The 23,672-nt window shown below is 49.8% G+C and overlaps 1 protein-coding gene across 6 annotated transcripts in view; it reads left to right on the forward strand.

Annotated features, from left to right (window-relative positions):
* The window catches only part of NTNG2 (netrin G2), a 517,246-nt gene that overhangs the window by 377,243 nt on the left and 116,331 nt on the right, over nucleotides 1-23,672 (forward strand). For all 6 annotated transcript variants that reach the window (XM_069609300.1, XM_069609301.1, XM_069609302.1 and 3 more), the window contains exon 5: nucleotides 19,097-19,123. In XM_069609300.1, the coding sequence (XP_069465401.1) occupies nucleotides 19,097-19,123 (27 nt within the window). The remainder of the gene's footprint in view (nucleotides 1-19,096; nucleotides 19,124-23,672) is intronic.

The following is a 23,672-nucleotide window of genomic DNA, read 5'->3' on the forward strand; positions in this document are numbered from 1 at the left end:
ACCATGGCCCTGCCAGTACCTCCCCCAGGAAGACTCGCTCATATGCCTAGGTCTACCACGGCCCTGCCAGTACCTCCCCCAGGAAGACTCGCTCATACGCCTAGGTCTACCACGGCCCGGCCAGTACCTCCTCCAGGAAGATTCGCTCATGCACCTAGGTCTACCATGGCCCTGCCAGTACCTCCCCCAGGAAGACTTGCATGTGGACACATATACTTGGCTAGGTCTTCCATGGCCCTGCCAGTACAGTCCCCAGAAAGAGGTGGACATGGACACACATGCTTGGCTAGCTCTGCCATCGCTCTGCCAGTACCTCCTCCAGGAAGACTCGCTCATGCGCATAGCTCTGCCATCGCTCTGCCAGTACCTCCCCCATGAAGACTCACTCATGCACCTCGGTCTACCATGGCCCTGCCAGTACCTCCCCCAGAAAGGCTCGCTCATGCCCCCAGGTCTACCATCGGTCTGCCAGTACCTCCCCCAGGAAGACTCGCTCATGCGCCTAGGTCTACCATGGCCTTGCCAGTACCTCCCCCAGGAAGACTCACGCATGCGCCTAGGTCTGCCATGGCACTGCCAGTACCTCCCCCAGGGAGACTCGCTCATGCGCCTAGGTCTGCCATGGCCCTGCCAGTACCTCCCCCAGGAAGACTCGCTCATGCGCCTAGGTCTACCATGGCCCTGCCAGTACCTCCCCCAGGAAGACTTGCTAATGCGCCTAGCTCTGCCATGGCCCTGCCAGTACCTTCCCCAGGAAGACTCGCTCATGCGCCTAGGTCTGCCATCGCTCTGCCAGTACCTCGCCCAGGAAGACTCGCTCATACGCCTAGGTCTGCCATCGCTCTGCCAGTACCTCACCCAGGAAGACTCACTCATACACCTAGGTCTGCCATCGCTCTGCCAGTACCTCTCCCAGGAAGACTCGCTCATACGCCTAGATCTGCCATTGCTCTGCCAGTAACTCCCCCAGGAAGACTCTCTCATACACCTAGGTATACCATGGCCCTGCCAAGCTACAAAACCATTATATTAAAAAAAGACAGTCACAAGGGGGTTTGGATGGGTTGGTGTTCAAACAGTTAGGATGCATGCTGAGCAGTCGAAAAGCAGAGCTTCAGGGTATATGGGTATGGACCACTTGGATTCTTCATTGCTCATTGCTCATGTGCCTAGGTCTACCATGACCCTGCCAGTACCTCCCCCAGGAAGACTCGCTCATACGCCTAGGTCTACCATGGCCCTGCTAGTACCTCCTCCAGGAAGACTCGCTCATACGCCTAGGTCTGCCATGGCCCTGCCAGTACCTCCACCAGGAAGACTTACATATGGACACATATACTTGGCTAGGTCTGCCATGGCCCTGCCAGTACCTCCCCCAGGAAGAGGTGGACATGGACACACATGCTTGGCTAGCTCTGCCATGGCTCTGCCAGTACCTCCTCCAGGAAGACTCGCTCATGCGCCTAGCTCTGCCATCGCTCTACCAGTACCTCCCCCAGGAAGACTCGCTCATGCACCTAGGTCTACCATGGCCCTGCCAGTACGTCCCCCAGGAAGGCTCGCTCATGTGCCTAGGTCTGCCATCGCTCTGCCAGTACCTCCCCCAGGAAGACTCGCTCATGTGCCTAGGTCTACCATGGCCCTGCCAATACCTCCCCCAGGAAGACTCGCTCATGCGCCTAGGTCTGCCATGGCCCTGCCAGTACCTCCCCCAGGAAGACTTGCTCATGCACCTAGGTCTGCCATGGCTCTGCCAGTACCTCCCCCAGGAAGACTCGCTCATGCACCTAGGTCTGCCATGGCCCTGCCAGTACCTCCCCCAGGAAGACTCGCTCATGCGCCTAGGTCTACCATGGCCCTGCCAGTACCTCCCCAGGAAGACTCGCTAATGCGCCTAGCTCTGCCATGGCCCTGCCAGTACCTCCCCCAGGAAGACTCGCTCATGCGCCTAGGTCTACCATGGCCCTGCCAGTACCTCCCCAGGAAGACTCGCTAATGTGCCTAGCTCTGCCATGGCCCTGCCAGTACCTCCCCCAGGAAGATTCGCTCATGCGCCTAGGTCTGCCATCGCTCTGCCAGTACCTCGCCCAGGAAGACTCGCTCATAAGCCTAGGTCTGCCATCGCTCTGCCAGTACCTCGCCCAGGAAGACTCGCTCATACGCCTAGGTCTGCCATCGCTCTGCCAGTACCTCCCCCAGGAAGACTCGCTCATATGCCTAGGTATACCATGGCCTTGCCAGTACCTCCCCCAGGAAGACTCGCTCATACGCCTAGGTCTACCACAGCCCTGCCAGTACCTCCCCCAGGAAGACTTGCATATTGACACATATGCCTGGCTAGGTCTGCCATGGACCTGCCAGTACCTCCCCCAGGAAGACTCGCTCATGTGCCTAGGTCTGCCATGGCCCTGCCAGTACCTCCTCCAGGAAGACTCGCTAATACGCCTAGGTCTGCCATGGCCCTGCCAGTACCTCCTCCAGGAAGACTCGCTCATGCGCCTAGGTCTGCCATGGCCCTGCCAGGACCTCTTCCAGGAAGACTCGCTCATGCGCCTAGGTCTGCCATGGCCCTGCCAGTACCTCCTCCTGGAAGACTCGCTCATGCGCCTCGGTCTGCTATGGCCCTGCCAGTACATCCTCCAGGATGGCTCGCTCATGCGCCTAGGTCTGCCATGGCCCTGCCAGTACCTCCCCCAGGAAGGTGCGCTCATGTGCCTAGGTCTGCCATGGCCCTGCCAGTACCTCCTCCAGGAAGACTCGCTCATTCGCCTAGGTCTGCCATGGCCCTGCCACTACCTCCCCCAGGAAGACTCGCTCATGTGCCTAGGTCTGTCATCGCTCTGCCAGTACCTCCCCCATGAAGACTCACTCATGCGCCTAGCTCTGCCATGGCTCTGCCAGTACCTCGCCAAGGAAGACTCACTCATGCGCCTAGCTCTGCCAGTACCTCCCCCAGGAAGACTCGCTCATACGCCTATGTATACCATGGCCCTGCCAGTACCTCCTCCAGGAAGACTCGCTCATATGCCTAGGTATACCATAACCCTGCCAGTACCTCCCCCAGGAAGACTCGCTCATATGCCTAGGTGTACCATGGCCCTGCCAGTACCTCCCCCAGGAAGACTCGCTCATACGCCTAGCTCTGCCATGGCTCTGCCAGTACCTCCCCCAGGAAGACTCGCTCATGCGCCTAGGTCTACCAAGCCCCTGCCAGTACCTACCCCAGGAAGACTTGCATATTGACACATATGCCTGGCTAGGTCTGCCATGGACCTGCCAGTACCTCCCCCAGGAAGACTCGCTCATGTGCCTAGGTCTGCCATGGCCCTGCCCGTACCTCCTCCAGGAAGACTCGCTAATACGCCTAGGTCTGCCATGGCCCTGCCAGTACCTCCCCCAGGAAGACTCGCTCATACGCCTAGGTATACCATGGCCTTGCCAGTACCTCCCCCAGGAAGACTCGCTCATACGCCGAGGTCTACTACGGCCCTGCCAGTGCCTCCCCCAGGAAGACTTGCATATTGACACATATGCCTGGCTAGGTCTGCCATGGCCCTGCCAGTACCTCCCCCAGGAAGACTCGCTCATGTGCCTAGGTCTGCCATGGCCCTGCCAGTACCTCCTCCAGAAAGACTTGCTAATACGCCTAGGTCTGCCATGGCCCTGCCAGTACCTCCTCCAGGAAGACTCGCTCATGCGCCTAGGTCTGCCATGGCCCTGCCAGTACCTCCTCCTGGAAGACTCGCTCATGCGCCTCGGTCTGCTATGGCCCTGCCAGTACATCCTCCAGGATGGCTCGCTCATGCGCCTAGGTCTGCCATGGCCCTGCCAGTACCTCCCCCAGGAAGGCGCGCTCATGCGCCTAGGTCTGCCATGGCCTTGCCAGTACCTCCTCCAGGAAGACTCGCTCATGCGCCTAGGTCTGCCAATGCCCTGCCACTACCTCCCCCAGGAAGACTCGCTCATGTGCCTAGGTCTGTCATCGCTCTGCCAGTACCTCCCCCATGAAGACTCACTCATGCGCCTAGCTCTGCCATGGCTCTGCCAGTACCTCGCCAAGGAAGACTCACTCATGCGCCTAGCTCTGCCAGTACCTCCCCCAGGAAGACTCGCTCATACGCCTATGTATACCATGGCCCTGCCAGTACCTCCCCCAGGAAGACTCGCTCATATGCCTAGGTATACCATGACCCTGCCAATACCTCCCCCAGGAAGACTCGCTCATATGCCTAGGTGTACCATGGCCCTGCCAGTACCTACCTTAGGAAGACTCGCTCATACGCCTAGCTCTGCCATGGCTCTGCCAGTACCTCCCCCAGGAAGACTCGCTCATGCGCCTAGGTCTACCAAGCCCCTGCCAGTACCTCCTCCAGGAAGACTCGCTCATGCGCCTAGGTCTGCCATGGCCCTGCCAGTACCTCCCCCATGAAGACTCGCTCATACGCCTCAGTCTACCATGGCCCTGCCATTACCTCCCCCAGGAAGACTCGCTCAAACACCCTCGGTCTACCATGGCCCTGCCAGTACGTCCCCCAGGAAGACTCACTCATATTCTTAGGTCTGCCATGGCCCTGCCAGTACCTCCGCCAGGAAGACTCGCTCATCGCCTAGGTCTACCATGGCCCTGCCAGTACCTCCCCCAGGAAGACTCGCTAATGCGCCTAGCTCTGCCCCATGGCCCTGCCAGTACCTCCCCCAGGAAGACTCGCTCATACGCCTAGCTCTGCCATGGCCCTGCCAGTACCTCCCCCAGGAAGACTCGCTCATATGCCTAGGTCTACCATGGCCCTGCCAGTACCTCCTCCAGGAAGACTTGGACACATATGCTTGGCTAGCTCTGCCATGCTCTGCCAATACTGCCACCATGAGCACACGGTGGAGTTCGGCGACACAGGCTGGTGTTCCGCCACAGGCGGCAGCCCACCCCCACCCGAGAGACCCGAATTCTGAGGGCCCCTTGGCGGCTCTTCGGCGCTGTAGTCTGCGCTACAAGGCAATCCATGCATTTATCTCAAAAGCGCAGTGATCAAAGGTGTGAAAGGCAGAGTGAAGGCCCTGACAGGCCGGGCGCGCTTCTCGGGGGGAGCAGGCGGCTGTCAGTGTGAGTGAAGCACCCCCTGTGACTTCAAAGAACTTCCCCTGCCTTGGCGCGTCGGAGTTACATGCTGTCGCCTGAGTGCTCGTGCTGCTGTCAGGTGCAGTCTCTTCCTTTCTCTGGGGTACCGTCTACCCGCGTATGCCACCCCAATCATCTCTCCTCGCAGCCCCACTCTGCGGGTGCACATCTGCTGCACTGTGTCTCTTTCACACTCGTGCATTTTCCCTTCCCCTGACTGTCTCTCTGTCGCTCTCCCTGGCCCCATCTCTGCCCTGTGCATCTCACGAATCGCCCGTCTCACACCCTTCGTTCTTCTCCTTCACCAGGTCCCCAACTCGGAATCTGTCTCTGTCCTGTTATTTCATATCTCTCTCTCGCTCTCTCCCTCTATCTCTGCCGCTCTCTCTTACACTCCGTCCCTCTCTCTCCTTATCTCTCTCTCCCCTCTCTGTCTCTTCTCTCTCTCGCTCTCTCCCTCTATCTCTGTTACTCTCTCTTCCTCTCGGTCCCTCTCTTTCTCTCTTCCTCTTTGTCTCGTCCTCTCTCTCTCTGCCTCTCTCTGTCTCTCATTCAATGTTTTTGCTTTTCTCTCTCTTCCTCTCTAGCTCTCTCCCTCGCTCACAGCCCCTCTTTCTCCGTCTCTCCAAATCCCACATTCTCTGACAGCCTCTCTCTTTCCTCCTGTTATTGCCGGCCTCCCTATATCTGGACCTGCTCTTCCCTGTGCGTTCGCTCTTACCATGTGCCCAGGGCTTTAGGTGGGCCAGGGCTCTCCAGGGCGGTTTACGCTTGTTGTGATTTGAGTGACACTTTCGGGTGTCTTGGCCATTTCACGAAGGAATCAGCAGCATTGGTGGGTACTCACTGCCACAGGGAAATGTTGACACAGACTGTGCACTTATATTTCATTGTCTGGTCATCTTTTTATGGTATTTAGAGATCGCAAAGGTTTATGGGGTTTTTATTGGTGACGTCTTTCATGCAGGCTAGAGAGACATCTCCCTGAAGAAGGCCTACACCGGTCCAAAATGCATTGGGATCGGGTCATGTGCCGGCATGTTTAAATAATGCGTACATTGTTTGGCCCGGTCCCATGTGATTTAAACGAATCAAATAACAGAGGATTAATTAATAACGAACCTATAACAACCAAAAATTACACTTTTTTATTTTTATTTTGGGCGGGGGTCCCGCAAATACACCTATTCCCCTATGTTTGAAAACCCACCCAAACCCCCTTCCCACCCGTTTTAACCGCTTAGACCCCAACCCATATATATTTTAACAAAATATTTGTTATTTTGTGTTGTTTGGGATTCGTAATGAATTCATTCGTTATTTTGGATTAGTTTTAATCTCTGGATACCGTTGGACCGCCATGAAAGATTGCTTTAATATAATTTGAACCTTTCTTTTCTACATTTATGGAAAAAAATATTCCTATAGTATTTTTGTATGAAATTTAAATTTTTATTTTCACAGTAAGCAAACATAAATAAATGAACAGCAGTCCATGAAATTCACACATATCAACCAAGTGAAAGCAAAGTAACCAATTCGCCATAAACAATCCAAACATCACATAAACATTAAAAATAGAACAAGAAGGAAGAAAGGAAAAGAAGAAAAAGAAAAAGAAAAGGAAGAAAGAGAATAAGAGCATAGGAGTAGAAGACATAAACCAAAAATGTCAATGCAAAATACTATACCTCAGACAAAAGGGCATTACAAAAACCATCACACAAACTATAGGTATTATACAGATTATGAGTGTTCAAGGGTAAGTACATAATACCCCAGATCAAAGATCAGGTTTATCCATATGCATCAAGAAAGCAGCTCCAAATGTCCCAACATTTTTCAATGTCACCAGTGAGTTTGTAAATGGCTTTTTCATATGTTGAAACAGTAAGTAGCTCCTCCACCCAGTCATCAATGTTAAATGAAGTACTTGATTTCCATGACCTCAATATGAATTTTTTAGCAACCATGCATGCACGAAGCAACCAAACTCTCTTACCAAAGTCAATCCTATAGTATTTTTGGAGTTGTGGGTGATGCATCGTGCACCTAGGGTTCAACGCCCTGCTCTACTTTGGCGGTATTCCTCGTGTTCCGAACACAGAACTGTTAAGGGTCTATGCAGTCCAGACCATCAGAATATTTCTAAGTATTTCTAAGTGTACGTCTACTGCTGCCCATCCCTGTCCCGCTGTTCCTAAGTCTATAGTTCCTCAGAAACCGATAAGAGTTCCAGTTGCCAGGGGAGACCTTGAGCTTTGGCAAGGCGGAGGGTTTTGTTCAGTGTCCACATGAAACGTTCCGCGTCCCCGTTTGCCTCGGGCCAGCGGGGTGTGATGTGATGTTGGTGGATCTGTAGGTCCTCCGGGTATTTTTTTAAGTCCTTTCCCTGAAACAGAGGGCCATTAACCCTTTTCACCGACTGGGGGAGACCGTGCGTTGCAAGCATTTTCTCCATGGCCGGCAGTTTTCTCTCTGCCGTGGTAGATGCTATAATTTCCACCTCGGGGTATCTAGAGTAGTCGTCAATGGCTATCAATTGTTATACCGTTCCTGGACTCTGCAGAAAGCGATTGCCAATGGATTCCCAGCGAGATTGTCCTCGAGGGGCAGAGCAGATGGGGTGCAGTCTCAGTGGAGCACCTGATGCTTGGCATGGGAGGCAGGAGGTTACGACTTTGTTCACTCTCGCGTCCAGAAATCGGAACCAAACTCTGCTTCTGATGAGTGACTTTGTGTGCACCTGGCCTTGGTGACCTTAATCGGCAAGAGCAACAACCCTGTGTTGGAGGCCATTAGGGATGCCAATTCGTACCCCTCGAGAAGGAGGCAATCCAACGTGACAGAGAGTTAATGGTGGACTGCGAATATTCCTGTCAGGAACCCGTGGGCAGCCTTTGCGCGGTTATGGGTGTTTTGCAGGAATGAATTAGTTTCCTGACATCACTGTATTTTTAGTGAGATCACAACATGTGTCTTGTAGGCTGGCTTCTGCAGTGTCCAATGAGCTGATGGCTTTTGTCTTCATCGTGTGGATCACCCGTCAGATGCAGTCTTCGATTTTATGGACTCCAGCACTTCTGCTGCTGTGGCAGGCCGTGGGTGTCGTGAGAGAAAATCTGCAGGGTTGTGGTTGTGGCATTGAGGACCACGGGATATTCCTGTAGGACTGGTTGGATGGCGTGTTGAAATATCTTGGCCACGGAGGAGATGCCAAAGTTCAGCTGCTTATACCTCCGCAAACTGAGGTGGGACGAAAAAGTGGTGATGTCCTTATGTAGGCTCGTGACCCTGTCAGATCCGTATTGATTTCATTAAGTGTGGGGCTTACATACCACTCTCTGGTGATGGCCACGTTGGGGAGACACATGTCCTTTCACAGCTGTTTTGGTTTGTGGGAGATGGCCATGGGGGAGACCCCTGGTTTGGGTGCTGTTACCTTCTCAATAATATCTGCTTTTTCCAGTTCTTGGAGTTCTTTCGCTACTAAGGTCTGCATGTGGAACAGTGTTCTTCTGTGTCGCACAGCCTTGGGTTGGACTGAAGTGTCGATGTGGAGCTTCACCAGGCGCCCTGTGAAGCATCCAATTCTGTTTAGCATGTTAGGGTGTTTGGCGAGGGGGGCTTGGATTTAATCAGCCGTGGAACCATTTCAGACAAATTGGATGAGGCCTCGGTCTTCAGCGACCTCCCGGCACAGTAGGCATTCCAGTCCTGTGTCGATGACGTAGATTTTTGACTGTATGCAGACATTCCCTCTTGTGAGTTCTGTGCGAAAACGCTTGATAACTGGCAGGGGTTTCTTGTTGCTCTGTGCATAGAGATGCGTGTCTGTGGCTTTTAGGGGCAGACGGGCGAACATCTGTTTGAACGTCAAGTGGGACATGACATTTACGGATGCCCCTGTGTCGATGGTTACTGTGATGACTTACTATGCGGATTTTGCACCTGTGTCGCTTCCTTTTTGACAGTTTGCACATCAAGTGTACTTTGCCCTCCTGCTTTGCTTTGGGCTGAGTCTGCATTGCTACCATTGCCGCCTCTTCTTCCTCGCTTGATTCTGCTGTGGAGGAGGTTTCGTTGGCATCTACTTGCAAGCTTTTGCTTGTTTTCTCTTCTGCTTGGGCCTCATCTGCATAGGACGGTTCTAGGCTGGCGGAGTCGATGATCAGCACACTTTTGTGTAATAGTCCTGGCAGCCGCACGTGCTGCAGGATGTACCCTGGGCTCGACAATCTCTCCTTACATGACATGATCCACTACACCAGCTGCATTCCCTGTAATTGGATGGGTGTGAGCACCAAGGGGCCTGGGACCAAGCTATCTCCAACGTTCCCTCCCTAAATACTCCCCTGCTAGAGTGCTACGCTCCTCTAATTCCAACTCTCTGACTGTCAAACCCTTGTCTAACCAGAGAGTGGGGGGCAGGCCTCTCTGCATGGCTAGTGCCTCCCTTTGGAACAGCCTCCTGCTGCTCTCAGACTTGGGTCGGACCTCCTTAAGTTCCAGAAACTGCTCAAAACCCTGCTCTTCTCTACCTCTTGCCCTCGTTCCCGTCCTTGCTAATCACCCCACTGCTGCAGTGACTGATGGCCTGATCCTCATGAACCCCACAGGCTCTCAGGCCCTTTCTCCCAGTCAATTCCAGCACCACTCCCCCACTGCACTGCCCTTCCAGCCCCTGTTTTGAGACTCCACATCCCACCCTTGAGAACTGCCTGTACCAGCCCTCAGCCTGAGGTGCTCCTCCTGGCTCCCCTTAGCACTTGCCGCCCGGGCCCTCCTCCAGCACTTGTACCCTCCCCTGCTCCCCCTTCCCGTCCCCTTTCCCTGCACTTCTCTGCACTGCTCTTGCACGTCCGAATGCCACAAGGCCTAGTAGGACCACGACTATATATTTACTGTTTTTGCCATTGTTATTATTTCCCCTGTTCCCTTTCCATTTAGCCTTGTGGCGCCTTGAAACACAATTCTGTGGTATAAAGCGCCTTAAAAATCCTCAATAAAATCAAAATAAAGTAAAGGTGCAGGGCTGCCTGACTCCCCCTCGTGTCTCACCTGCTGGGAACGGTCAGAGATGGTTGCGATGGTGGACGCAGGAGCGACCTTCAGTTCCCTCAGTGTTAGTTCCATTTGAGCTGCTCTGGCATGGGCGAGTTCACGCTGACGCCCGTACTCCAGAATTCATAAGAGAGTGATGCCTTTTTCACTGAGAGCGATGCGTCTTAGCTTTTCAGAGTGCATGCCGTTGATGACTCAACATCAGACTTCTTTGTCATCGCTCTTAAACTCGCAGGAGAGTGGCAGGCGGCGTAGACGGGCGTGGTAGGCATCCAAAGTCTCTGCTTCAGCTTGGGCCATTGTGCAAAATATAAATGTTTTTTAGTCCGGGTTCAGCTCTGGCATGACATGGCTTGTCGGTGCCCCCTTTGCCAGCGCGTAGTCATCTGCAGCACCAGTCTTAGCAAGTGAGTCGAAAGTGGGAAGGACATCCTTCCCATGTTGAGTAGAAGGTGAGACCGCATATTTCTGGGAGTGACGATGTCCTTGCAGTTCATCATCATTTCAAACTTCTGAATCCAGATAGCCCACCTAAGGCCCACCGATGATGGGTCAAAAGGCGGCACTAGGGTCCATGACCCACTTTGACCTCGACCTGGGGTCTGGGGGCTAAACATCACCGCTAGCCTGGCTGGAGTAGCCGCACCAGTGGTCAGTGGTGGCTGATGGGCTGCTTGTGTCCAGCGCGGCAATGCTGTCCCCTGGGGCCTTCACTGGCCTGAGCTATGGATTGAGGTGGAGACTCCTGCCTTACCTCAGGTGAGGATCTCCTGGATGGCATTAGGTGGGGAGTGGGCCGTGCAGGTGTTTTTTTTTCTGCGTCCATCATGGCGGGCGGGTGTGCAGAATGTGCGGCGGTCACTTGAGGCGTGCCGGCTGCATAAGGGATGACAGCTCCTGCTGGTGCAGCCTGTTGGAGGGCAGGGTTGCATCCCAGCCTGTCACCACTGTTGTGGGGGCCCTGGTATGGCCTATGAGGCGGTACGGGGCCTTCCATATGTGGTCAGAAACCAGGAGACATTTTAGTGGATGTGTGGCGTGCCTGGCTCCATTTTGACCCGGAAGCCCCGGGTCATGCTCCTTTTATTCACGCATCCCTGCCCGTGCGTGGTGATGTGTCAGGATTGCGATGGGGGGCGGGTACAAGCCCGGTACATAGCACCCAGTTCTAAGCTACTCCTGTCTCCCTTTAACTTTCGTTAGTTTCTCTTCCCACAGCCAGTCTGGTTATCATCCTCTTCCCCCAGAGGCGTAGCCAAGATTGTCTAACACGTGGGGCCTGAAGCTAATGTAGTTGGGCCCACCGCAGTGGCATTAACATCTGTAAATGCCCACATGGCGCAGCTGAATGGGTATTTACAGATTTTGGGTGGACTCTGCTCTCCCGGCGGATATTTCCTGACTCCCGCTTCTCTTTTACGCGGAGTGCGGGGCAGGAATCCATACAGCAGTGTGAAGCAACATGTGGCTCTCCAGATGTGTAGGACTACAGCTCCCATGATCCCTCACATTTGACTGCACTGGCGAGGGCTGAAGGGAGTTTTGGGCATATGCACCTAGGGAGGTTACCTACAGCTGCCATACAGCAATATCATTGGCATATAACATGGCAGGCCAGATTAGTCATTATAGGGGGCACCGTGAGAGAGATTGGGCATTACACCAGGACCTAAGACTAGACAGAACCGTTGATTCTCACGTTCCCTAGCCCTTTTTAGTTTTGGCTTTTAGGTGGCGCTTTATAAGCCAAATCTTTTGCATTCGAGTGCAGCTAGGGAGATATGGCATATAAGGAGGGACACAAAGCTTGCGTTGTTTGGTTATTTACCCACCAATTGACTGCCCATGGCCCATGCTAATCCCTATGGCCATTGCCATCCACTTTCTGCCCGAGCACATCCTCCTGGAATCTCTTTGAGTTATCTTGTTCAAGCCTTACCATCAAACTTTGCACTCAAAGGGCCTCATTACGACCCAGGTGCTAAGTGTTTAACGGCGCTGTAAAAGGCATTCGGCGGCGTTAAACACTTAGCGCCTAATTACGAGGTCCCTTTACGGGACCCGACCTTAACGGCTGGTTTTACCAGCCGTTAAAGTAGGGTGCCGCAAAGGGACCTTGGTGCTAAGTACGGTGCCGCAATTTGCGGCACCGTACTTAGCGCCTTCCCCATTCCCATTGAGCCCTATGGGGCAAAAATGGGAATGGGGAAGGGCCATGGCGGCATGGGGGATTACCGCCCCGCCAACCTTGGAATGGGGCGGTAATTCCGCCATTCCCCATGGCGGACCCCGGCATGGACCATGGTGCTAATAGCACCATGGTTTAGCGCCGAGTCGCAATGAGGCCCAAAGTGTGTTTTCAAAGCAGTCTTCTGAGGGTAAATGAATCAATTGCAGCTGTAAACACGCTAGTGGCGTAGTTAAAATGCCTAAACTAGTTGCCTTGAGCAACTCGATGGATAAACACTTTGCGTGTCCTTCACTGACGTCTCGTTAAAACGAGCATTGGCAAAGCCATCAGTTTGGCCTTGTGTATAAATATAAGCATTTCCAGGCACTGCTACTAGATGCCCAGACAGTCACACCATTTTACCTTTCCCATGCCTACACAAAATCCCAAACTGTTGGCATTGCCAATGCTTGTTTATAACTTGGGATGTTGTTTGGGTTTCTTTCCCCCCTCTCCTGTTGGCCTCCATTGGGGGAGTCTCCTCTGACCACCTAGACCCTATGCCCATATCCCCTGCCCAGAACGCACATATGGGCGTGGGATTCAGAAACGTTAATCCCAACGCCTGTTTGGTATTTTGGTTTTTTTACATTTTTGTGAAAATATTTCTGTAAATACAGCTTTATTCCAGACAGAATGTATAATATAGTGGACCCTATGAGTAAATTAGCTTATATAAGGCCATAGAGAGACTGAGAAAAACAGATGACCTTGTGAGAGACCTGCCACTATGGAGGCCCAGAGAGAGAAGGGGATAAAAAGGGCCTGAGAGAGGCTGTGTGAGGAATTCGGCTATCCGCATGGGGAGTGTTCACTCGTCTGCGCTTTATGATATTTTTTTAAGAAATTGACTGTTTTGGAGATCAACCTCAGAAAATGTATGGGGCTAAACCGCACACATTTTCCTATGCTCACCGCACAACAAACACATAGTCACGTGTACTCTGGGGGGACACAACCTACAAGCGCTGTCCCCACTGTCACATTTAGTTGGAATGTGACAGCCAGGAGTACATGAAAGCATCAAGCGGAGGAGGTCAACACCTTCCTCCTGCCATGGCCAGCCTAATTAAATATCAAAGGCTTTGTGGATCCACCCTGCCCATTGTCTGTCTGCTGGTGGTAGCGGATACTTATGAGAGTTAATACAGGCCTGTGGGAGGCCTGATCGCAGAACTGACAAAAGGGGACAGGAAACCTCAACACCTTTTTGATATGCAATGTGTCAGCTTGAAGCTAGCTCCCACCCCTCTGTATGAAGGGCAGTGAATGTCATGTCTGGGACAACTATTTACAGTAGGCAACCCCTGCGAGGAGACCCCCTTTCAGAGGGAAGAGGGAAGAAGTATGTGATTTGATGGAGACAGAAAGTCTGTTCTCGCAACAAACTTCAAGGGAGATCTGCGCTTTGATCAGGAGTCACAAATAGCTCAATAAACCAGAGAGACACTTTGATCCACAACAGACAGGACGATGGGTGGGACTTATTAGTACATATTGTCACCTCTTACCTTTTCTGTTGCAAAGCACTCTGCTCATGACCTCACGCATAACAGAACATTGTTGGTGGGGACCCAGGATTGGTTCATTAAGGTTGGCTTAGCCTGCACCAATCACTGATGCCCATTTGGCTTTAAAAGAGGGTTGAACCCTCTGTAGTCAGATTATCCAATGACTTCAAAAGGAGTAGGAAGAAGGACTCATTTGGACCCTGGCTGAAGGTACAGTCTGCCTTACAGCAAGATCCCTCCCCTAAACATCTCCCAGGGAACAGAGGGAGATACCAACCTCAGAGGACCTTTCCAGCAGCTCCAGAACTGGTACCCATCCAGCACACAGTGTGCCCTGCTAGGTTCTGCCATCAACCTTCCTAGGTGGGAAGTGCCACAGAGTCTCTGACCAAAGGACAAGGCTGTTGCCTGCAAACACTCTCCTCAGCTTTGGGCTGTCCGCCTTAAAGGATGCCGCAAGCCCTGTGAAGAAGCTAGGAGGTGTGCCAAAACAAGCACCAACCAGCGTCCATCTTTTAAGGTAATTTATGAGGCAGTCGAGCCCTTGAACGGCGACCGGCTGCACCACTGACTGTTGTCAAGCTGTAGTCACTAAAGCTACCTGAGACGCCTCAACCAGCGTTCGAGATCCGCCAACCAGCACAGGGACACATTTCTTGACCCTGGGCCACCGTGTAGGCCAGCCTGCAGCTGTCCGTCCAGCCTCGATTGCGGAACTGCCTACCGCCTAGTACCCGCAGCTGTCTCCTGTCTTCAACTCTATCACAGGAGCTGCAAAGCGTCCTGGAACCGACTCGAAGCTGTCGATCATCAAGATCATCTCAAGCACCAGCCACATTGTGTTTCTGTCCCCCTGGTCCTTCCTAAAAGCCCCTACTCACATTTACGACCCTTTGCTCTGGTGCTGAAACCAAATGACATTGAACCGTTAAGACTAATTGCTTTACCGACTGCCCTCCTGTCGTAGCCAGAGTTCATCCCTTTCCTTCGCGAAACTGTCTGTCCTCTGTGTTTCTTTACAGGGTGGGTTGTATTTTGTAGTGTGCTAGAACTCAGGTATTAAGCGTGTTATAAAAAAAAGAATTAAAAAAAAAATCATTGGGTAATAATTGTATTTTCGCTGTGTTGCAACTAACCAACGATCCACAAACTTGCAGAGATAAGCCTGCCATTTCGTCCACGTTACCAAAATTGGACAAGGAGGTTTATAATTTGCTTTTGTTTGCAATCTATTAGTATCCCTTCTGGTGTACTGGAGGTGTGGGGTTGATTGATGGTTTAGAAACCGATATTCATCCCTGGACCACTGGTGCCCCGGAAGTTGATTTGTCACACCCTTTGCTAGAGGGAAAGGGATAATAAGGGTCTCAGAGACACTAGGTATAATAGAGGACCCTGAGCGAGTCCTTTTTGGACTGGCCTAAACAGAGGAAACACAGGGCCGTTCAAAATATGTTCCTTATATTAAAAATTCAGCGAACTTTAGTGATGAGGAGCAAAGTGAGTTAATATTCAAAGTTATAGTTCCCCCGCCTTTGCAAACACCCTCCCCCCCTCAACTCCCAAGTAGCGCAGGTGACAGTATTACTCAAAAAGTAGAGTTTTTCTCCCAAGCTAGACATTCAAGGGACCCCATGACCCATGGAAGTCTGAAGGCTTCCCATACAGGTCAACATGAAGTGAAGACACCTAGAGGCCAAAGACGAACGGGCAAGCAGTGTGCTGCTCAACCAGAAGGGGTCGCTGTGGCATCTAAAATGGCTAAGGACCATCCAGTGTGAGAGACACCCATGTTGTGTAGGGCACTGATAACAAAACAGCAAGTAAGCACGGTCCTTCTCGATGAGCACCGGTCTTGCTAGAGAGGGGGTGCGGGGGAACCCAGGAAGCAGTCCAAAATATTTTGGGAAGATGTAGCAAGCAGGGTCGGACTGGGATAAGAAATATGCCCGGACAGCCCAGAAAAAGTGCCCCACCCCTCGCCTCAAAAAAGTGGCACAACCCTCGCCTCACGACCCTTGACCTCTGATGACATCACCAGAAGTGATGTCATTTGACCCACCCGAAAGTGACATCCCGGGAAGTGATGAAACACGGCCTTTCACCCCTTGACAAAACAGGAAGTGACATCAATAAACCTAATAAATACAAAATACACTGCGAAAAATATGGTTATGATTTCACTAATGTGATATACATTCCATACCAGAATGGATCACCATATGTACCTTAATATCTGTGTGTATAGATCCATGTTGTCAAATTACTGTGAATGCAAGGAGACGTCCAAGGCCAAATGACAGGTTATCGTATAGCACTTGAGCTCTTTTTTATAGAACAAACATGCACACAATATCACCCAACCTGTGTTGCCACTCGTTTATCTACCTCAGAAGGATGAAAGGCTGATATGGCCTTGCTGGGATCCGCACCTGCAACCTGCAGATCACACACACATTGCAGCAGTGAGCGCTCAACCCACTGAGCTAGCATATCGGCTATAGCAAAATGCGAAATTATTCTGTAGTGGATACCATTAAACTGGTAACTGAGATTTAACAGCAGACCAGTTAAGTTCATCTGCAGGTCTGATGCAAAGTTGGTTGCATGCTGCAGCAGCATGTGAATGATGCATGCTGCAGCAGCATGTGAATGATGCATGCTGCAGCAGCATGTGAATGATGCATGCTGCAGCAGCATGTGAATGATGCATGCTGCAGCAGCATGTGAATGATGCATGCTGCAGCAGCATGTGAATGATGCATGCTGCAGCAGCATGCAGCATGGGAATGATGCATGCTGCAGCAGCATGTGAATGATGCATCCTGCAGCAGCATGTGACTGATGCATGCAAATCAATCATCAAAGTAAGGTAACATGTGTTACCTTGCTTTCATGAATTATGCCGTTGCGGGTGCTTTTAGTTTGTTTCAACAGCAACAACAACAATAAATGTTTCAAACCGGCCCAGGCATGGGCGAAACCGGCCTCCAGGCTCTACACATGATTTCGGCCCGGCCATGTGCCCAGTGGCAGATGGGCCAATCCGACCCTGGTAGCAAGTAGGGGCTACCTCAACATGTCGACGTTTCTAGGAAGCAGGATCCTTAAAATGGATATCCCCCAAAATGGCTGATAGGCGGCCATAAATTGGCAAGAATTGAACTAGAATTCTTGTGGCATTTGATGCCTGCTGATGGAGCCATAACCATACCTGCCAAACCTCCGGGTTTAACCCGGAGACTCTGGGTTTTTACGCTCTTCTCTTGGTCTCTGGGTTTTCCGGCCATCCCTGCGTCTCCACTAGATTTGAATGCTTTGATCCCTTCCCTACCATGCAATACCGGCAAGTAACATCACATCTGTCGGGAGTAAAGGTATCTTTGCTGCCCCCACTCTCCCTGAAATGCGCTCATGTTTGTCTTCAAAGCGAGTTAACTGTAATGAAGGGCACACATTACGGCCTCAGCTATGGCGAACAAGTGCTATGCCACATGGGGATAAAAAAAGCTACTGTGGTGTGTTCGAGAGATTTCATTATCACGTTCATAATGCACTCAGTTTACAATCACGTTCAAATTTGAATCTATATATATATATATATATATATATATATATATATATATATATTTGTGATGGCTCCTTTCATATGTTTTGCACATTTCATGCTTATTACAGTCCTGTGAGTTTATTAAACACATATAGTACAAACTTAAATATATTGCAATGTGGGGGCGTGGCCTTGAGAACGTGTGGATGGGGCATTCCTTTGACGTATATCTCCGGGTTTTTCATTCTGGAATGTAGGCAGGTATGGCCATAACCCTGAAGCCCCGCGGCCCTGGCACAGCAGGTCCAAAATAAGCCAGCCATACGCATGGCGGTGCCCAGGGCCGAGCGCTTCAGCATTACAGGCCTATAACTCAATAGTGGCTACCTTGGCATAATGCAGATCCGGGCAGCGAGACTGGCACTGGGACGAAACCCCAGGTTGAAAACATTAAAGTGCATACCCATTGAAGACAGGATCAAGGGCTAAATGAAATGCAGAGTTGGGCGCCTTACACCCACCAAGGGTCCCACACACCGACTCCCTTTCCTGCGCAAGTGCCTTACTGGCAGCGACCGGAGGAAACACCCTCCTTACAAACACATACACATATGTTACACATAATTACAATATCAAATGTAAACAATTGTAAACATTTTATGTAAGCAAGCGCCCAGATGCCGTTAGGCTTGGCGCGCTATATAAGCAACAAAAATAACTATATAAATTAGTCGAATTACAGAACATGGTGGACTCCCAAACAAACCTACAGCTGAGCTTTCACGTTTCCCTACATTTTAAATGGGGGAAAAAAACTACAAGTCCAAGAATTCAAAGGGGAAAAAAACAGGACTGGGTGACTTTATCGTGTATAACAAGGGGACATTTGAGAGCTCTGCTGCTGTGCACTATTGTCTGTGAACAAAAAAGCCCCTTGAACCAAAATCTGCCAGACTCCTTTTAATTGCAAGCTGGTACATAGCCTGCTTGGCCCAGCCGATTTGAAAACCTGGCTAAACAGCAGAGCACTGCGTGGCGATGGGCGCAGAATGCAAGTGATATGCTGTGGTGCAGCCGACATTCACTGGGGACTGTAGCACCAAGCAAAGGGGTTTGATACCCGGCCCTACGCTTAGAAGCTGGAGTCAGGCATGAAGCGCAATATACATACAGGTAATGAAACTGGCACGGTGGCATTTATTCTGCAGGGCATTTGGGAGGTGTGTGATTTGTAGTAAATAATATCCTTGTTTTAATGTAAGCATTACCCCCATATGCCCCTATAGGCTCCCCTTTCCACTAACTCTTTCACCCCTGTGTTTTTTTGCAGGTAATGTCGTTTTCGAAAGCCTGCCTAGGGGGCTTTCTGCATTGAGGTTTTCACATACAAATCACAGATCTATCTCATTTTTAGGAAAAACTTAAAAAAGATAGAAAGGTTTTTGAAAAATGTATGTTTTTAATACTGATATGTGAGCACAGGGTACTGGCAGAAAGGGATGCAGGTTGAACGATTGGGCCTTTGGCATGCAGTGCCCAGGGGATTAGCGTCATGGTGGTTCAGTGCAGCGGGTGAGGTCTTGCCACTGGGCACCCACTCAATCTTTCCTTCTCTTCCATTCCAGGTGCTGCGACGGGTTCCGCCTTCGGAAGTAAGTAGAGCGCTGGTTGGTTGCTATGCCCGTGTGTGCCACCATCAACAGCATGAGCCCTTTCCTCCTCCCCTCCCCCATGCCATCCTCATGCTTCCTTCATGTCTTCATTTGTGTTTCTTTGATACTTTTTACACTGCCAGCCATGCCCCTGCAGCTCCCATCAATCGTTTTTCTTGATGATGATGAAAGGTGAGTCACTGTAGCTGCAGCATTTGGTAGTTTCCTGATGAGCCACTGTAGCTGCAGCATTTGGTAGTTTCCTGATGAGCCACTGTAGCTGCAGCATTTGGTAGTTTCTTGATGAGTCACTGTAGCTGCAGCATTTGGTTGTCGCTTGATGAGTCACTGTAGCTGCAACATATGGTAGTTTCTTGTTGAGTCACTGTAGCTGCAGCATTTGGTAGCTTCCTGTTGAATCACTGTAGCTGCAGCATTTGGTAGTTTGTTGATGAGTCACTGTAAATGCAGCATTTGGTAGCTTCTTGTTGAGTCACTGTAGTTGCAGCATTTTGTAGTTTCTTGTTGAGTCACTGTAGCTGCATCATTTGCTAGTTTCTTGATGAGTCACTGTAGCTGCAGCATTTGGTAGTTTGTTGATGGGTCACTGTAGCTTCAGCATGTGGTAGTTTGTTGATGAGTCACTGTAGCTGCAGCATTTGGTAGTTTAATTGATGAGTCACTGTAGCTGCAGCATTTGGTAGTTTCTTGGTGAGTCACTGTAGCTGCAGCATTTGGTAGTTTCTTGATTAGTCACTGTAGCTGCAGCATATGGTAGTTTCTTGTTGAGTCACTGTAGCTGCAGCATTTGGTAGTTTCTTGTTGAGTCACTGTAGCTGCAGCATTTGGTAGTTTCTTGACGAGTCACTGTAGCTGCAGCATATGGTAGTTTCTTGGTGAGTCACTGTAGCTGCAGCATTTGGTAGCTTCTTGTTGAATTACTGTAGCTGCAGCATTTGGTAGTTTGTTGATGAGTCACTGTAAATGCAGCATTTGGTAGCTTCTTGTTGAGTCACTGTAGTTGCAGCATTTGGTAGTTTGTTGATGTGTCACTGTAGCTGCAGCATTTGGTAGTTTCTTGATGAGCCACTGTAGCTGCAGCATTTGGTAGCTTCTTGATGAGTCACTGCAGCTGCAGCATTTGGTAGTTTCTTTATGAGCCACCGTAGCTGCAGCATTTGGTAGTTTCTTGATGAGCCACTGTAGCTGCAGCATTTGGTAGTCTCTTGATGAGCCACTGTTGCTGCACAGTTTGGTAGCTTCTTGATGAGTCACTGTATCTGCAGCATTTGGTAGGTTAATGATGAGTCACTGTAGCTGCAGCATTTAGTAGCTTCTTGATGAGTCACTGTAGCTGCAGCATTTTGTAGTTTCTTGATGAGCCACTGTAGCTGCAGCATTTGGTAGTTTCTTGATGAGCCACTGTAGCTGCAGCATTTGGTAGTTTCTTGATGAGCCACTGTTGTTGCACCGTTTGGTAGCTTCTTGATGAGTCACTGTAGCTGCAGCATTTGGTATTTTCTTGATGAGTCACTGTAGCAGCAGCATTTGGTAGTTTCTTGCTCTGAACACAGGATCATTTCATAGCTTTTGGAAACTTCTCACCCCTCATCCTTTCTTTCAACCGCAGGAAGCCATACACATGCAGCAGAAATCATAGTGCTGGCTGCGTCATGCTTTCACTTTCACAGCACTATGTATGCCAGCTAGTACTGGTATGGCAGGTGTTGTTCTTGGTGCTTAGTTCACCTGCAAAAGATGATTGGCCGAGGGACCCCACTGTGATTCAAGCCTGCTACCTGCAGGGCATGCAAAGTGCTGAGCGGTAGGCCTGCCAGTGATAACCTCGAGCACGCTGCAGTGGACTATATACTCTATACATACAGTAGGCACCTCAAGTCACGTGACGTAGTCCACCCAGCCTGGGCCAAGTTAACCAAACTTTGGCTTCCAGTTTCAAAACTATTGTTTCCCACTCATGTAGGGATTATGAACATCCCAGTCTCACTGGTTCATCAATAGGCTTGACATTTCTGGTCAACCCCATAGAAAATGCCTGCACACTTCAAAAGACTTGACCCAAGAAATGGTTGCGCAGCGGCCTAGCTGCGCGGCCTAGCTGCTTCCAAAAGGCTAAGCAGTCACAAGGGGACAATGGTCTGATGCCTCCCAAAAATTCTGCATCAGTGTTAGGCCTGAGCTACTAAAGATGTCCGAAATTGGGGAATTTCTTTCCATTACAATTCAATGGTGGCTCCTTTGAAGCAGCCATCAATTCCCAATGATTAAGATTTGTTCTTTGTATAAATGCATAATATTGTGTTAATTAGCTAAGTATAAGTGCATAATACCATGCTATTTAGCCGAGTATAAATGCACCTTACTGTGTCAGTGGAGTACAAATGCATAATACTGTGCTAGTTAGCAGAGTATAAAGTCATAATACTGTGCAAGTCTTCTGCGTATAAATGCATAATACCATGTTAGTGGAATATAAATCCATAGTACTGTGCTAGTTAACAGAGTATAAATGCAAAATACAGTGCTAGTTTGCGGAGTATAAATTCATAATACTGTGTTAGCGGAGTTAAATGCATGATCCTGTGCTAGTTAGCAGAGTACAAATGCATAATGCTGTGCTAGTTAGCAGAGTATAAGTGCATAATTCTGTGTGAGTGTGCTAAGTATAAACTCATAATACTGTGCTAGTTAGTAGAGTATCTGTGCATAATACTGTGTGAGTGTGCTAAGTATTAATTGATAATACTGTGCTAGTTAGCGGAGTAGAAGTGCATAATACTGTGTGAGTTTGCTAAGTATAAATGCATAATACTGTGTTGGCGGAGTATAAATGCATAATACTGTGCTAGTTAGCGGAGTATACGTGCATAATATTGTGCGAGTTTGCAGAGTATAAATGCATAATACAGTGTTAGCGGAGTATACATGCATAATACTGTGCTAGTTAGCAGAGCATGAATACATAATACTGTGCTAGTTAGCAGAGCATGAATGCATAATACTGTGCAAGTTTGCTGAGTTTGCTGAGCATGAAAGCATAATACTGTGCTAGTTAGCAGAGCATGAATGCATAATACTGTGCTAGTTAGCAGAGTGAAAAGGCATTGATTGAAGGAACTCAGTGCCCTGATATCTTCCTCAGGGAGAGCAAGACACGGATGTGCAGTTTTTATTCACATAAACATTTAATATTTTTCATGAATTCCTTAATCTAAATACAGTGATTGCTAAAGCTGAACAAGGCTTAATCATGCTTATTTTTGTTTGACTTCATGCTCTGTAAGTTTATTATATGTCGGTTATCAGAAACCATTTACGTTAATGCGTTGATGATAGTATGGGTTGCAGGGAGTAATTTTTTAAAGCTTTTCCCTAACTCTTTTTTTTTGTGGAGAAATACCTTCAAAACCCTTTGTATAATAAACTGATCATAGAATCCCTAAGGCGTTCTGAAAGGAGCGGGGGTCTTTGGACCGCGTTGCCCCACTCTGTGGCTCTAAGTATCCTGGGACAGGTGGACTTTCAAGACATCCCTCTACAACTGTCCTTTTCTATTTAAAAGGTGACAGAATAAGTTGTTTGTCGCAGCAAAAAAGAAATGCACGGGTGTGGGCTGTGATTGGTTCTGCTGCAAATGACGCGCAAAACAATGGTGCGCTTATTATGGCGGTCCAATGAAGTACCTGTCCAGGAAAGTTTGGATAAAGGTTTTAGATACGGCAACACATAAACCATTCCTGCCGTATAACACCTGATTTTAGTTGATTCACCTGTCACTCTCTCTATCAATGTCTGTCTCACTCTCTTCCTTGCAATTTCAATGTCTCCTTCTCTGTATCCTACTTGCACCCTCTCTTTCAGTCTTGCTATTTTTCTGTCTCTGTTCCTCACTCTAGCCATCTTGCTGTGTCTCCTCTACCACCCTGTCTCACATCATCCTCTCTCACTTTTTCGCCCTCTCTCTCTCGCTCGCTCTCTCCTTTATATGCTCCGTGCACTCATCAAATTTTAAGATTTCCTCTTTCACAGATATTGGAAGCAGCCATTGAAGGCCTTATGACCTGTGCAGAAAGCAGGGGCGTGCTTAAATCGCAGCCTACGCATCGAGACATAATGCCCAAATGTTTGACAGAACATCCCAAAAATAGGGGTACATTTTGAAATGTAGAAATAGGCGTAAGATGACCGGTGTCACAGCCTGGCACAGGCACCATGGAGGTTTTCATCGGGCTAAGGAGTTCCCAGTGAGACAGTTGTACTCCAGAAGCTTCTTGCATCATACGTTTGGAGGGTGGCGGGTGATAGATAGGGTCTTGTAGAATATGCTGCAAATTCTCACCGCATCTCTGTCTCTCCCTTAGACCAACCTCTCTTCCTAAATCTTCTGCACCTGCCCACTCCACATGCCCACATTTCTCTTGCACACTGTCATTGCTTCTAACAAGCCTCTTATTCTTTAAAGAAATCATATCTATTTCCTACGGGCCCCGTCTTTTGCATTATTTCATATGCTTGTTCCATGACCTCT

This window comes from Ambystoma mexicanum, chromosome 8 (assembly GCF_040938575.1).
Source record: "Ambystoma mexicanum isolate Mex_15411 chromosome 8, UKY_AmexF1_1, whole genome shotgun sequence".
Classification (NCBI taxonomy): Eukaryota; Metazoa; Chordata; class Amphibia; order Caudata; family Ambystomatidae; genus Ambystoma; species Ambystoma mexicanum.